The sequence below is a fragment of the Thalassophryne amazonica genome, chromosome 23, assembly GCF_902500255.1.
Source record: "Thalassophryne amazonica chromosome 23, fThaAma1.1, whole genome shotgun sequence".
Classification (NCBI taxonomy): Eukaryota; Metazoa; Chordata; class Actinopteri; order Batrachoidiformes; family Batrachoididae; genus Thalassophryne; species Thalassophryne amazonica.
In genome coordinates, this window is record NC_047125.1 from 16,002,013 (window position 1) to 16,015,189 (window position 13,177).

Genomic DNA, 13,177 nt, shown 5'->3' on the forward strand with positions numbered 1-13,177 from the left:
AGGGGATGCCTGTAAGCCTGGATGTTTGCTAACCAAGATGGTTCCATGGTTTGATGTATATGGTGATGTGAAGTACCAATGCATACTCTGAACTGACTCTGACGTTTGTCTTAATTTATGCTATGGTGATTTTTGGAGAGGCTTCAACCAAGAAGCCACTGGCATCGTGAAACTTCAGACAGATTTCAAACGTCACATTTGAAATAGCATTTTGGTGTAGCCATTGATTTTATCCATCAGTGGAAAACATCTGACTTTCATCCCCATCAGCTGTCTCCTGCTATAAGCTTCTCAAGGAAACAACAACTTGTGTAAAAAGATTCCACTGGCTTTGGGGAAAAAGGCAAAATGCCTTAATTTGAACAAATCTTTTGTCTTTATTAGACAGCAAGAGATATAACCTCCAGATAAAGAACAGCAGTCGGGGATGGAGAGCTCACTTGGGCGCCTCAACAACTGTTACGTTTAAAGCGAGTTGCAAATTTACGGTTCAAAGAGTCTGGCATCATCCAGAAGAGGGAAATGAGATGCTGATCAGATATGAGCCCGTCTGAAATTAAAAGATCACTCCGGGAAAGTTATTACGGCATGATACAGTTCGCTTTAATAAAGCAGTGGAGTGTGCGCTAATTTCAAGTACAGCTGACCTGTGCGAAGCCCGGGCATCCCTAAATGCCACATTAGCTTCCGAAGTGCCAAGATGAATCCAATGGTGCATTGACAGGCAGGAACGTAGCAAAGAAAATCAGAGAGTAGTGAGAGATCGGAGCTGTCGTTACAAGTAGGAAACAGAAATGACATTAATTCCGAAAAGGCATTGGGGTTGATGATGTGATGTCAGTAGGCTGTGACATATTTGACTTTGATAAAGGTTAGTACCCATGCAAAGCCACAAACCGGCCACTTTTAATCCTTCCTTTGTATCTCTTTTCACATACTTCTTATACTTTTTCTTAAACAAAAATGAAAAAGAAGAAGCAGCCCTGCATTGACATTCTCTTGTGATTTTGAAAAGGCCAGGGGGGTTTTGGTGAGACAGTCCTATTCAACTTAGCTAAGACAATACCCCAGATACCTCCCAATTCCCTGGATTCCAAGGCTGCCTCTTGAATAAAGGAAGCATTTTTCATCTCTCTCTCTCTCTCACTTGTTCTCTCTCTCTCTTCCCCGCGCAGCTGTGTAAAAGAGCTTACGACGTGCTTCGGGGAGTTTCTTTGATGCCATAGTAGTTGTCGGACCCAAAGGCTATACCTTCAAAGCCGGTTTAAATAACACGCTAATCTGTCGAAATCTGTTCATAAGATTATCACGCGGCTTGCGGTGCGCGCCTGCACAGACAAAGAAAACTCGACGGGCGCATGCATTGTGACGTGTAAACACAAACGCGCACAATGGCTGAGAAAATATCTTCTTTTAGAGCGGAGAAAATAGATCTCGTTATCAGCTTGAGCCTAAATTTGGAATGAGGCGAGGCTTTGCTCGCTTAAAAGCCCAATCCACCCCAACGCCAACCGCGTACGTACGCCTCCACTCAATTTCGATTTCGCTTGATGCGTGCGATCGATATTCAACTGCTGTCGTGATCACCGATGATTAAATGGGTCTCCGTGTCCCCGTTTAAATCGCGCGGATGGCATGAGGGATTGCAGGAGACCAACAAAACCAACTGGCTAAAAAGGAAGAAGAGGCGAGCAAACAGAGAGATGAGGCCCAGTAAACATGTCACCAGCGCATAATTAACTAGACAACAACTACGTGCTATAAAATCTCCTCCAAGTTGTGCAGGCATCATCTTTTTCCCCTCCAAATGAGCTCAGAATCTCCTTAATACCCAGATGAATTGTGTGCCAGATACAATAAATTCCATTTTATTAATTCTCCTTACGTTTGCTTCCTTTTATGCCAGAAGACCTATATTTTTAGGTTGCCATGGCAGCAGGATTTTTTTTTATCCACTGTTTCACAGAAAAGGATGATAAATCACAACTTTACTTGCACGTCACTCTCGTTTTTCTTGCAATCATATTATATTAAATATATCTTTCAATAAAATGTCGACAATTTTCAAACTTCAAACTCAAAATGTCGATCGTGCTTTTGAACAAGCAGCTTTAAAAAGCACAGCCGTGGAAAATGGTGATGGCCGGAGCTCAATTAGCTGTGCTCGCTCGGTATTTATACACTGAATAATGTGTCCGTGATCCGCAAGACCAGCGGTTAATTCTGGCTAATAACTGACGCGAATAATAAGAGAATCGTTTCGGATAATTGTCAATCTGCAGCCACAAGCCATAAGCAGCCCCGGGAAATGTAACCTGCAGAGCGGAAAAGAAAAAAGAAACCAAGCACTGACCTTCACACTGGTTCCAGAGCCTTAAAAGCTCCGCTGTCAATACGAGAGCAACACGGATCAATAGCAGCATGGCAAACTTTCTAACCCTCGACAAACATATGGGGCCGCAAGAACACAGGCAAACAAATACAACAACACAAGCAAGCAGGCCAAAACTAAAGCAAACTAATAAAAACTGTGTAATACATTAAAACTCGTAACTGATGACACAAATTAAACATGTGTAAAAATTGACGAGTACAAACCAGAAATCAGTTTATAAGTCAATTTGTGGACCCTTGGATCAATCTAAATGCACGATGAAGTGATCAATGGTCCGATTTTAACGTCATGAGTCGGTTGCGATGCTGCTGCTTTTGCGTCTTCAATTTTTTGTAAATGTTAGAAGTTTGACACGAGACTCCTGGAGGTTCCGAATAGGAAACTCCTTTGAAGTGCTTGTTAAATTCCCATTTTTACTCCCACGCAGCTGAATTCCAGCACACTCACTCACACACTCAATTATCTTTAACCACTTACTCCAATCGAGGGTCCGGGGGGGTGGGGGGGTGGGGGGGGGCGGGGGGGGCTGGAGCCTATTCCAGCAGTCATCGTGCATGAGGCGGGGTACACCCTCGAAAGGATGCCAGTCTGTCAAAGGACCACATACAGACAAACAAACAGTCACACCTGCACGCACACCTATGGACAATTTAGAAGATTCCAATCCACCTAAAGCTGTGCAGATACTGTATGATATTTTCAACTGTTGTACTCGGCTCCAGCTCAAACTGTGCGACAAAACCGCATGGTGTAAAAGTGCAGAGCACACGATTTATGTTCTCACACTGTACGGCCCGATGCTCTGATGCGATTCGACTACTCACATGGTACATTCAAAAACCACACGTCGGACTCGTGTTTCCAGAAGCAAAATGTAAACAGTAGCTTTTTTTCTTTTTTTTCCACAAACTTTATTTACATTTCATATTTTTACAAAAACTCTTGATGCGAGAGATCAAAGTAAAAAAACAAACAAACAAAAAAAGTTGAAGAATAAGGTGGAAAAAAGAAACAGAAGCTGCTCTCCCAAAGAGATGATCACTGTTTATGCTCTCTCCAGTTCCGCATCGGTGTTTGCACATGCGCAGTGCGAGAGGTTGGACGCTTGTAGCTCTGCTTCAACAGGGAGGAACCCTCACAATGGCCGACCAGAATATCAAACAGGTTTGATTTCCATCTGACCATACGATTGCCGATCAGAAGGTGGTCGTGAGAGGTTAAACGCAGCTCGTTACTCCATGTATACTGCACGACGCAGGCCGCACAATTAAGCTGAAGCTTGGCGCAATCCAAAAAATTCTCGCACGAGTGAAAAATCGGCTGAAAAAGGTCCAAAACTCGCACAGTGTAAGCCCAGCGTAACCTGCACATCAAAGATGGGGAGAACAAGCAAACTCCACACAGAAAGGCCACAGCTGGAAATCGATCCCATGACCTTCTCGCTGTGAGGCAAGTGCTAACCACTAAAATACCAGAGTTCAAGCCCCAGGACTGCAAATAATTACATTTTGATTAAATTGATTTTTAATCAAAATCAATATAATGATTATAATTATTAGTCAATTGAGAATCATTAATTACCATAACTACTACAAACCATAAATTCTAACAACATTTAACATTATATAGTCATATAAAGGGTTTATTTTACAAATTAAAGAAGAATTCCCACATATAAAGGATATACAGTAAAATAAAATTCATAAAAATTAAATAAGTCAGGGTTGGTAAGGGAAAAAAGTCATGATTTTGTTTTTATATTTTCAATTTTTTATATTTTTTATTTTTTCAATTTAAATTGACTTTTAAGTTAAATACTTTTTCATTTTTGTTTATTTCACTCTTCTAAATGAGACCATACAAATAATATCATTCCTTATAATCTTTTTCGACATGTTAAAACATAAAGGTACACATACACCATGTACATGTACCATTAATTAATGGTACTGATTTCATATTTCAGTGATGTTTTAAGTACTGATTTAAAAAAAAATCATTTTTGATCGTTTAAAAAAAAATTGACAGCAGTTTAAATCAGCTGATTTAAATCACAGAAGCCCTGACATAAATAAATAAATAAATAATAGTGTTGCCTGTTCCTGAGTCACAAAAACACAAAAAACTGTATGCGGTCCTGCAGCACAGTAGCAAAACCCTGAAGAAGATCCCTGGTGTGAAGGATTTTTATTAAGGTATGCAATGCCACTTTTGTCTTCTTCTGGTCCATCAAGGAAAAATGTCTGCATTAAACAAAGAACTGTATTGGACGGCATGGTACTGCAACTGAAACAAATTACTCCAAAATAAAAAAAGTATTGTCCCTGTAGCACAGCTGATGTGTCTTGATATGTAATGTACCATTTCATGAGTGACAGAGAGAGGAGATATCATGCCATCCTCATTAATATGCAAGTATATCAACTAAACAAACCTAAAATCTAATCACCTCACCTATTTATTCCCTGGGGAATACCTATAGTGTAAGTTTCAAGTGTTAACCCTGCTGTTAATGAGAGAAGAATGTGCTGACAGACAAGCAGACATCACACTCAGTAAATCCTGGTGGGACATACAACTGGAAAAGCTGATGTTTGCCCATTTACTGGTCCACCTTTATATATATCGACATATCATCTGCATATACTCACGAATATTGTCAGTGTTCTCTTGCACAATGTCCGTCTTGAGAAGGTTGTCAGCCAGGACAAAGGCACCTTGCTCCACCGTGTCCAGCAGCGTGGTGGCGGCTCTCAGCTGCTCGCCGGTGCTCAGCTCCATCCACGCCGCCTGGGCCTGGGGCTGCAGCAAATTGTTGACTGTCTCCACCATGGCCTAGGGAGTCCAAGGCATTGATCAGCAAAAACAAACTAAGGATGCGCTTGTTTGACATGTTGATTTGGCAAATGGTCTGAGTGAGGAGACATCACAAACAGATCACAATGGACAAATAAAACATGCAACAATCCATGGGGGTGGGCTGCATGTGAAGAAGAACAGATGTACGCACAGTCAACTCATAGTGGCGACAACTGAGTCTGTGCTGATGTTCGTTCCCCTTTGTCGTTCCATTTCATCTTCAGGAAGAATTAATCATGCAAATGATTCTGAGCCAAAGCTTTCAAGACAACAGGCCAAGTTCTTCATGATTTAAAGCTACAGTCTGTAATTGGTGACTGTGAGACAAATGCTGTTGCCTGTTAACAATCCCAACACACAAAAGCACTAAAGAAATCGCACAACACTCAGGCGCTTTAGTTAGAAAGCCAATGCATGCACTCAAGATGAAGAACATTCAGAAAACACGACAGAATGAAAGGGATCAAAGACCTGATGCATCCTGTGCTCCCTAGACACCACAATATAAATGTACAAGTAAATACACATAATTTGCAAATCTTCACAAACTATTTGTGTTACTGTGAACATGTATGTTATATGGAATTCAACAATTCCCTTCATTGCTCTTCTCAAAAACTGAAGTTTTTTGTGAAATGAGCAGAGTTGTACTTTGGAAGACAGTTTGTGCTAAACAACATGCTAACAAAGGTTAGCATTAGCATAGTATACACATAACAACAGTTTGTGTTTAGTGGTAATGATAAATAGCTGATACTAACCTTTTGGTTTGCTGTTAGCACCAAGCGGTTAGCATCGCACATATGTTACCACTAAATGCTAACCCTTTAGCATTTGGTGTTAACTGTGTTAGCCTTTATGGCTGCTATTAGCACCAAGCATAGCCACATATGTTAACACTAAACACTAAAGCGTGACCACAAACAGTATGTTGTCGCACTTTATGGCTGCTGTTAGCGCCAAACGGTTAGCATAGTCAAACATGTTAACATTAAATGTTAAAGCGTGACCACATTACGTTCATGTTAAGTCTATTTTGAGAAGTGATTTTAGAATTATACGTTTTATTCTAAAATTGATGTTATACATTGTTACATTACTTTTATTCATATTAATTCAATGTATTATGTAACTGCCACCAAATCGCATCAAAGCTAACTACAGCTTGCATTTTTTTTAATATGACGCTTCAGCAGTCAAACACCTCATGTTAATGTAACTATCTCTAGTGTAAAAATCTAAATCTCTGACCCCTGGAATACGTTAATCTGCCATATTACTTGTCTTAATCTGCAAATTAAAGGAAATTAGACCAATTTAGACAAAACCAGAGGCAAAAACACAAATCCTTGTCCTTGTTCCTTGTGCATGTACCAGCCTAAGGCACGTACGGCAGAAATTGAGATGAATAGATGAAAGGGTCAGTCAAACCAAGCCAGCTTGTGCAGACAATAACTCAAAAGCAATAAAAGGCACGAAAGAAATGAAAGGATATGAAAGACAAATATTTTGCACATCAACATCAAATGTGGATAACTGATTTAGCCTGACTGGTTGCGGTAATATAGCCGAAAATATGTTTTCACACAATATTTTTGTTGACCTTGAATTTTGTCCGAATCTGTCCAAAAGGTAATCATCTCAAGATATCTGTCCAAGTAATATTCCTAACAAGTCTGGAGAAAACCTGTTCAGCTTCTTTTTTTTTTAGGTAACATGTGCATGCACGCACGCACACACACAAACACACACACACACGTACAAAACCAGTTACAATAACCAGTTTTCCTGCTTCACCGGCACGCAGGCTAATACAAGCTACCAACTTGTAATTCATTCAAATAAAAGACAACAAAATGGGAATGAGGTCATTCAAAGGCAGCTTTGTTTTGTTTGTGTAGTATCCAGTGGTGGGCACAGCGAACCAAAACGTTAGTTTCGATAACCGCTAATCCGCTAAACCAAGAAACCGCAAAAAAATAAATAAAATAGCGGAAGTTACAGCTAACCGCTAACTTTTAGTACCGTCATACTAAGCCAGTTTCGAATTTAAGCACCGCCGATGCTTTGGAGTAAAATCAAAAGCGATCCCAAACCCAAAAACTAACAACAAGCCAGAGGTTCTGTCTTACATAGTCAGACGGCTGTGCTGTTAACTGTTAAGTTTTATTCACTATGCCAAGCAAAGAAATAAATAAATAGTGGACTGAAAGTTAGTGGAAGCTAAGTGGTCTGTTGATAGTTTTCAAAATTAGCTGAAAAGCTAATCTGATAACAAAAAGGTTAGCCTCGCTAATTAGCGGTTAGCAGAACTGTGCCTACTGGTAGAATCTCATAAACATGTCTGCCAGCTGCTGGATGTGGTGCCTTCTGTTGCCTGACCGTCAGCAAGAAATCGCATTGCAACCCTCTAAATGACCAGATGTGAGACAAAATGTGTAACAGAATGGGAAAGTAAAACTGGAATAAAGGATAGATAGAATGTGCGGCTGGGGAACAGTGATGCCGGTAACGCGTTACTCTAATATGACCACTTTTTTTTTAGTAACGAGTAATCTAACGTGTTAATCTTTCCAAATCAGTAATCAGATTAAAGTTACTTCTCCAAGTCACTGTGCGTTAATATTATTTTTGCATTGTGGGTCGATAGCGGCATTAAACTTGGTCTGTGGGAAGGAGGTCGGGGTTTGACTGAACTGCCTACTTTCAGCGAGCTGTGAGCTTTTCATCTGCGGTTTTCTGCAGCAGCTACGACTCGTCCTCACCTCTTAAAGCGCGGTGACAACAGCACATCTGCACTGAGCTTTACAAAGACATTTTTATGCTTTTTTCTCCTTTATTTAGAATGCTGAGCTGAGCAGCTCCGTATCTGCTGCTAAAAACAGGTGATCCTCTGCGACGCGTCAACAACTAACACTATTTTCTACTCAAATGCACCTAAACTCTCTGAGGACCACATGATGTGAAAACGCAAGAAAACTTTCTTACCTGTAAATCTGGTCATGTTTTCTGCATAAATAAATGTTATCCATTCTTTGTGCTCAAACGCCAAAGCATGAGCGAATCCAGATGGAATGGGGGCGTGGGGCAAGGATGTGCCCCCCCCAAAACACCCCTAGATTAAAGGTCCAGTTTTGAAGACTTTTTTTTTTTACTACAACTACTAATACTACTTATAATAATAATTTCGACAAGTAAAATGTTTAGAGAGAATTTAAATGTTAGAAAAAAATTTAAAAAGAATTTAATAGTTACATTTATAAACAATGTAGGTTAGAAATTGCAAGTTTTACTGTTACAGTGCTGTCAACAGTTAAATATGAGGTCAAGAAAGAGGTCTTTATTTTACTTTTTATAAAACAAGTATTTATTTTCATTGAAGTCAAGAAAGGGTGATTATAAAGTGAGTTTTGGCAAAACAGGTATCATTGTCATGTTGAGGTGGCAGAGGGTTGTTGTCGGCAGCTGGGGAAAGTAACTAAAAAGTAACTAGTAATCTAACTTAGTTACTTTAACAATTGAGTAATCAGTAAAGTAACTAAGTAACTTTTTCAAGGAGTAATCAGTAATTGGATTACTCTTTCAAAGTAACTGTGGCAACACTGCTGGGGAATGATACCAAAACACTTCATCAGTACTGCAACTTAGTGATGGCAGATTAAAAATGTTGTTTTGCAACATTGGAACACCAGTGTTCAAATCAAAAGGACACAATATATCTGCTGGACAGTTCAAGAATATGCGTCCCTATCAAATTAGAAATTTCATATTTAAGTGACAGAGAACAGCCTGTACATGCATATATCAAATGAGTCTGTGTTAAGAAAAAAGCAAAGGGATGTCTGTACGGAAGTGGGTGGGGGTCTCGCGACCCTCCCAATTACATTTTAACGTGGAGTGGTATGTTTGATTGGAATCAGCGTGGTAGCAGGACAAATTGGGGACTGATTGCATTCAGCTCGTAGAAGCCAGTTGAGAATATCAAACGGCACCAGCTGGCTCGCCCTCATTCAAAACACACGCTGAGCACATTAAGCCACCCACACCTCTCCACCTGCCTCTTGCACACTCATGGGCATGTGCACAGCGTGCCTGAAATGCAGCACACAATCTATGCACAGCCCGGCATCTACGTGCACACCTGAATAACTTTCATGTAATTATTCATTATCTGCAGCCACTGGCCAATCACACCTTCTGACATTCAGCTCGAGGCAGAGGTTGTTCCAGTCTCAATTAAGGAGCTTTTTTACTTCTTCAGGCGCTGGCATTTGTTCTTTGTTCGCTGCTGTGAACAAGATAAATTTTTTTTCTTTGCAAAACACTTTAATAATGACCGTTTGCAGAGGAAGCTCTCACTGTTCTGGAACTACAGTTACCTGATAGACAAGACCAAGATCAAGATGTCCAAAAATGATGAGGAAAGCGTGGAAAATAAGATAAACACTGTGGAGCGGAAATGCATGTCTCCAAATGAAACCCAATTATTGATGTAACTTCTGAGAAGAGCAGTAGGATGTATTTCAAAGCATATAAGGATTTATTATCTTTCTTCAACCACATGCTTCTTTGCCTTGAAGGAGAACGACAACAAGTCAAAGCACACAACTAGAGAAATTTAGTCAGTGATATTGACTACGTTCTTCTTTTGGCTGCTTAATATCATCTTCTTGTGTCTCTCTTCTCATACTGCCTGGTGGCAGCATCCTCTGCATCCTTTCATCTTTATGCCTTCCATCCCCTCTTCTGTAGGTGTCCAAACCATCTCAATCTGGCCTCTGGCACCTTGCAAGGCAGCAGTTTGACATTTGTGCTTTAGTGCTTGCCTGAATGGGTAAATGTGAAGCCCTCTTTAAAGCGCTAAAAAAATGGTGCTCATTTATCCTATTGTCATCTAAGTGTCATGTTGCCATTGCCACGAGTGAGTTGTGTCATGTTGCAGTTACCATGGGTGAAAACTGTATTGCTTTTGATGTTGTATGCGACTGTCTCTGTGTGTGTAAAATTAAAAGCACCTGCTTGCAGAAAAATGCAGAAAAGACAAAAAGCTGTGCGTGCATGCGGGTTTTTAACTTCAATCACAGAAAAACTGGGGAGAGCTGACATTTGACATTTGGTATGCTTATGTATTACGGGTCAAGGATGAATGCTGCTGCTGGAATGTTAATAGGACTGATAGTTTTGGAGAATCTATGGATATTAGCTCACAACACAATGTGATAAATACATTTTGGACTCCATACACTATTCCAGCAAGGGGTGGTAAATCACTGATATGTGGAAAGCTTAAATAAACGGGGTTGATTTCTGTTGAGATCTAATGTGTAAGGTTGTGTAAGGTTCTGGACTCACATGCCATTCAGACTCATTACAGAAACCTTGCACAATTTATTATCACCCTATTTTAATATGTATATGTCACAGACATGAACGAGCGAAGTGGTTTGTGGCTTTTTCCGTTTTTTTTCTGACAACGTTGTCCGGTTTGTGGCTTTTTCCCCACCGGGCAGATTTTTGTGCCATTTCCAGAATGTTTTCGCCATTTACGGTTGGTGCCTCTGTCTGTGATAAGAGCAAGCTTTACGCCACTGCGTGGTGCTTTACTCGCATTAACACTACCCAATCTAGAGCCTGTAGATCACCATGGGCAACAAGCTAGTCTATATTATAATAGGCAAGTGGCCTCTGTGTGCGTCTGTGGGCATGGTTTTGATCATGGAGCAACTGGGGAGAGCTGACATTTGGTTGGGGTCAAGGATTAACATCGTCAAAACGAAACGCTGATAGGACTAATACTGAAGAAACTACATATATTAGCTAACAACACTGAGTGATGGACATTGCTAATTATATTCTGGACTGACAAAATTCCAACAGGATACAGTAAATTTAAATTTAAAGTGCAAGTGTATACGTGCATGATTTTATTTAGTAAGTTCAACATAAGTACATAATATAATTGTAAATATGTTGAAAATACATGGAGGACAAAAGAAAGTGAAAACACTTATTTCCATTGTGGTCCATTTAAAAGTTAAAATAAAAATATAGCGCAATGCTAAAATAGCCTCGGCCGGATGAGCATTGTGTTCTTTATAATTTGTAATTGTTTAATTAATTACTAAGATCCTGTTGCCTTATGTAATTTGTGCATGTTCAATAAAGCCCCTCAATCAATAAATCAATCAAAAACAATATTTACATTTTAACGGCATATGCAGGAGGCCTTGCATGTGCGTGTACATGAGCTTTTGACAAGAGTGGAAGTTGTGCAAATCAAGGAATATTGGTAGATCACCCTCTGTGTATTTGCAGTTATTAATGAGACAAATTTAACTCCATAGGAAGTTAGCTTTGAGTTAGTGGAAGTTAGCATGCATGTTAATGCCACAGAATGTCTTGTTATCGACTCCAGAGGCGTTACAAGGTTACAAAAACAGGGTTTTCAGTTTTAGAGGTCTTAATTTCTTGCTAGCTTTTACATAATATATGACAAAGAGGTTATGTTTACACACAAACAAAACAGAGTTTTGCAGCTAGCTACCAGCCTGCGATATCACCATGCTAGCATCCATGAAATGTCTTGGAAATAAGTTTATGAGGTTCCAGAAATGGCATTTTCAATTGTAGAAGTGTTTATTTATTGCTAGCTTTAACATAATATACGAGGTCTGTTAGACAAGTATCCGACCTTTATTTTTTGCAAAACCTGATGGATTTGAATGACGTCTGCTTGCATGAGCCAACCTTGAACCTTCGTGCGCATGCATGAATTTTTTCACGCCTGTCGACTGCGTCATTTGCTGGTAAGCAGCCTTTGTGTGAGGATGGGTGTTGTCTCTCGTCGGATTTTCATTGCAAGGAAAATAGCGGAATGACTGGAGCAGTGCTACTGCATCAAATTTTGCCATAAACGGGGCGACAGCCAGGTGGAAACCAATCGGATGATTCAGATGGCTTTCGGTGGCGATCCTATGGGCATCACACAGATTAAGGAGTGGTACAACCGGTTTAAAGATGTCTGCACAACGGTGGAGAGCGAGCCACGCTCCGGGCGGCCATCAACATGCTGAAATGACCAGATCATTTCCAAAGTGAACGCTGTGGTAATGCGGGACCGTTGTGTGACTATCCGAGAAATTGCAGAAGAGGTGGACATCAGCAGTTTTTCGGCACATTCCATTGTGACAGAAGATTTGGCCATGAAAAGAGTGGTGGTGAAATTCTTTCCTAAAGCTTCTGACGGCGGAGCAAAAGCGCCTTTGTGTTGAAGTCTCACAGGACATGCTGTGACATGCCCACCTCTTCCACAATTTCTCGGATAGTCACACGACTGAAAAGCCACCGAAAGCCGTCTGAATCTTCCGAATGGTGGAAGAGGTGGGCATCATTTTTCAGAGTCCAGCATGTCCTGGACTGGCTGGCATGGCTAGACGGACGGACAGACAGAAGCAAAGCCATTGCAATACCTGATGGCCATATTTGATGGTCTTGGGTAATAAAATAATAAAAATGACACTGATTATAATAATAATGATCATAATAATAGTGTGCATATGATTAAAAAGAACCGAAACAATTTGTCAAAACAGCAAAGACAGTAAATTAATATTAAAAAAAATTACATAATTAACATGGAAAAAAAGGATCAAGTTCATTTTCTAAAAATTGTTGAGGTCTAAGGTTCTAAAAACATTGTGGACTCACACGCCATTCCAACTCATTATAGAAACTTTGCACAATTTATTACCACCCTTGAAAAATATCAGCTACCTATTTTAAAAACACCACCCAATCTCGAGCCGGTGGATCCCTACGGGCAATGTGCTCGTACCTTTTTAATCACAAACCACTGCTGCCACTCTTGGCCTGTCACTCCAGCGATGATTTCACTCTCATCTTCACCTCTCTACCATGCCTCCA

The 13,177-nt window shown here is 40.2% G+C and overlaps 1 protein-coding gene across 15 annotated transcripts in view; it reads right to left on the bottom strand.

The window, feature by feature from the left end:
- The window catches only part of LOC117505291 (adhesion G protein-coupled receptor L3-like), a 397,273-nt gene that overhangs the window by 98,724 nt on the left and 285,372 nt on the right, over window positions 1–13,177 (bottom strand). For all 15 annotated transcript variants that reach the window (XM_034164911.1, XM_034164909.1, XM_034164919.1 and 12 more), the window contains one exon: window positions 5,047–5,230. In XM_034164911.1, the coding sequence (XP_034020802.1) occupies window positions 5,047–5,230 (184 nt within the window). The remainder of the gene's footprint in view (window positions 1–5,046; window positions 5,231–13,177) is intronic.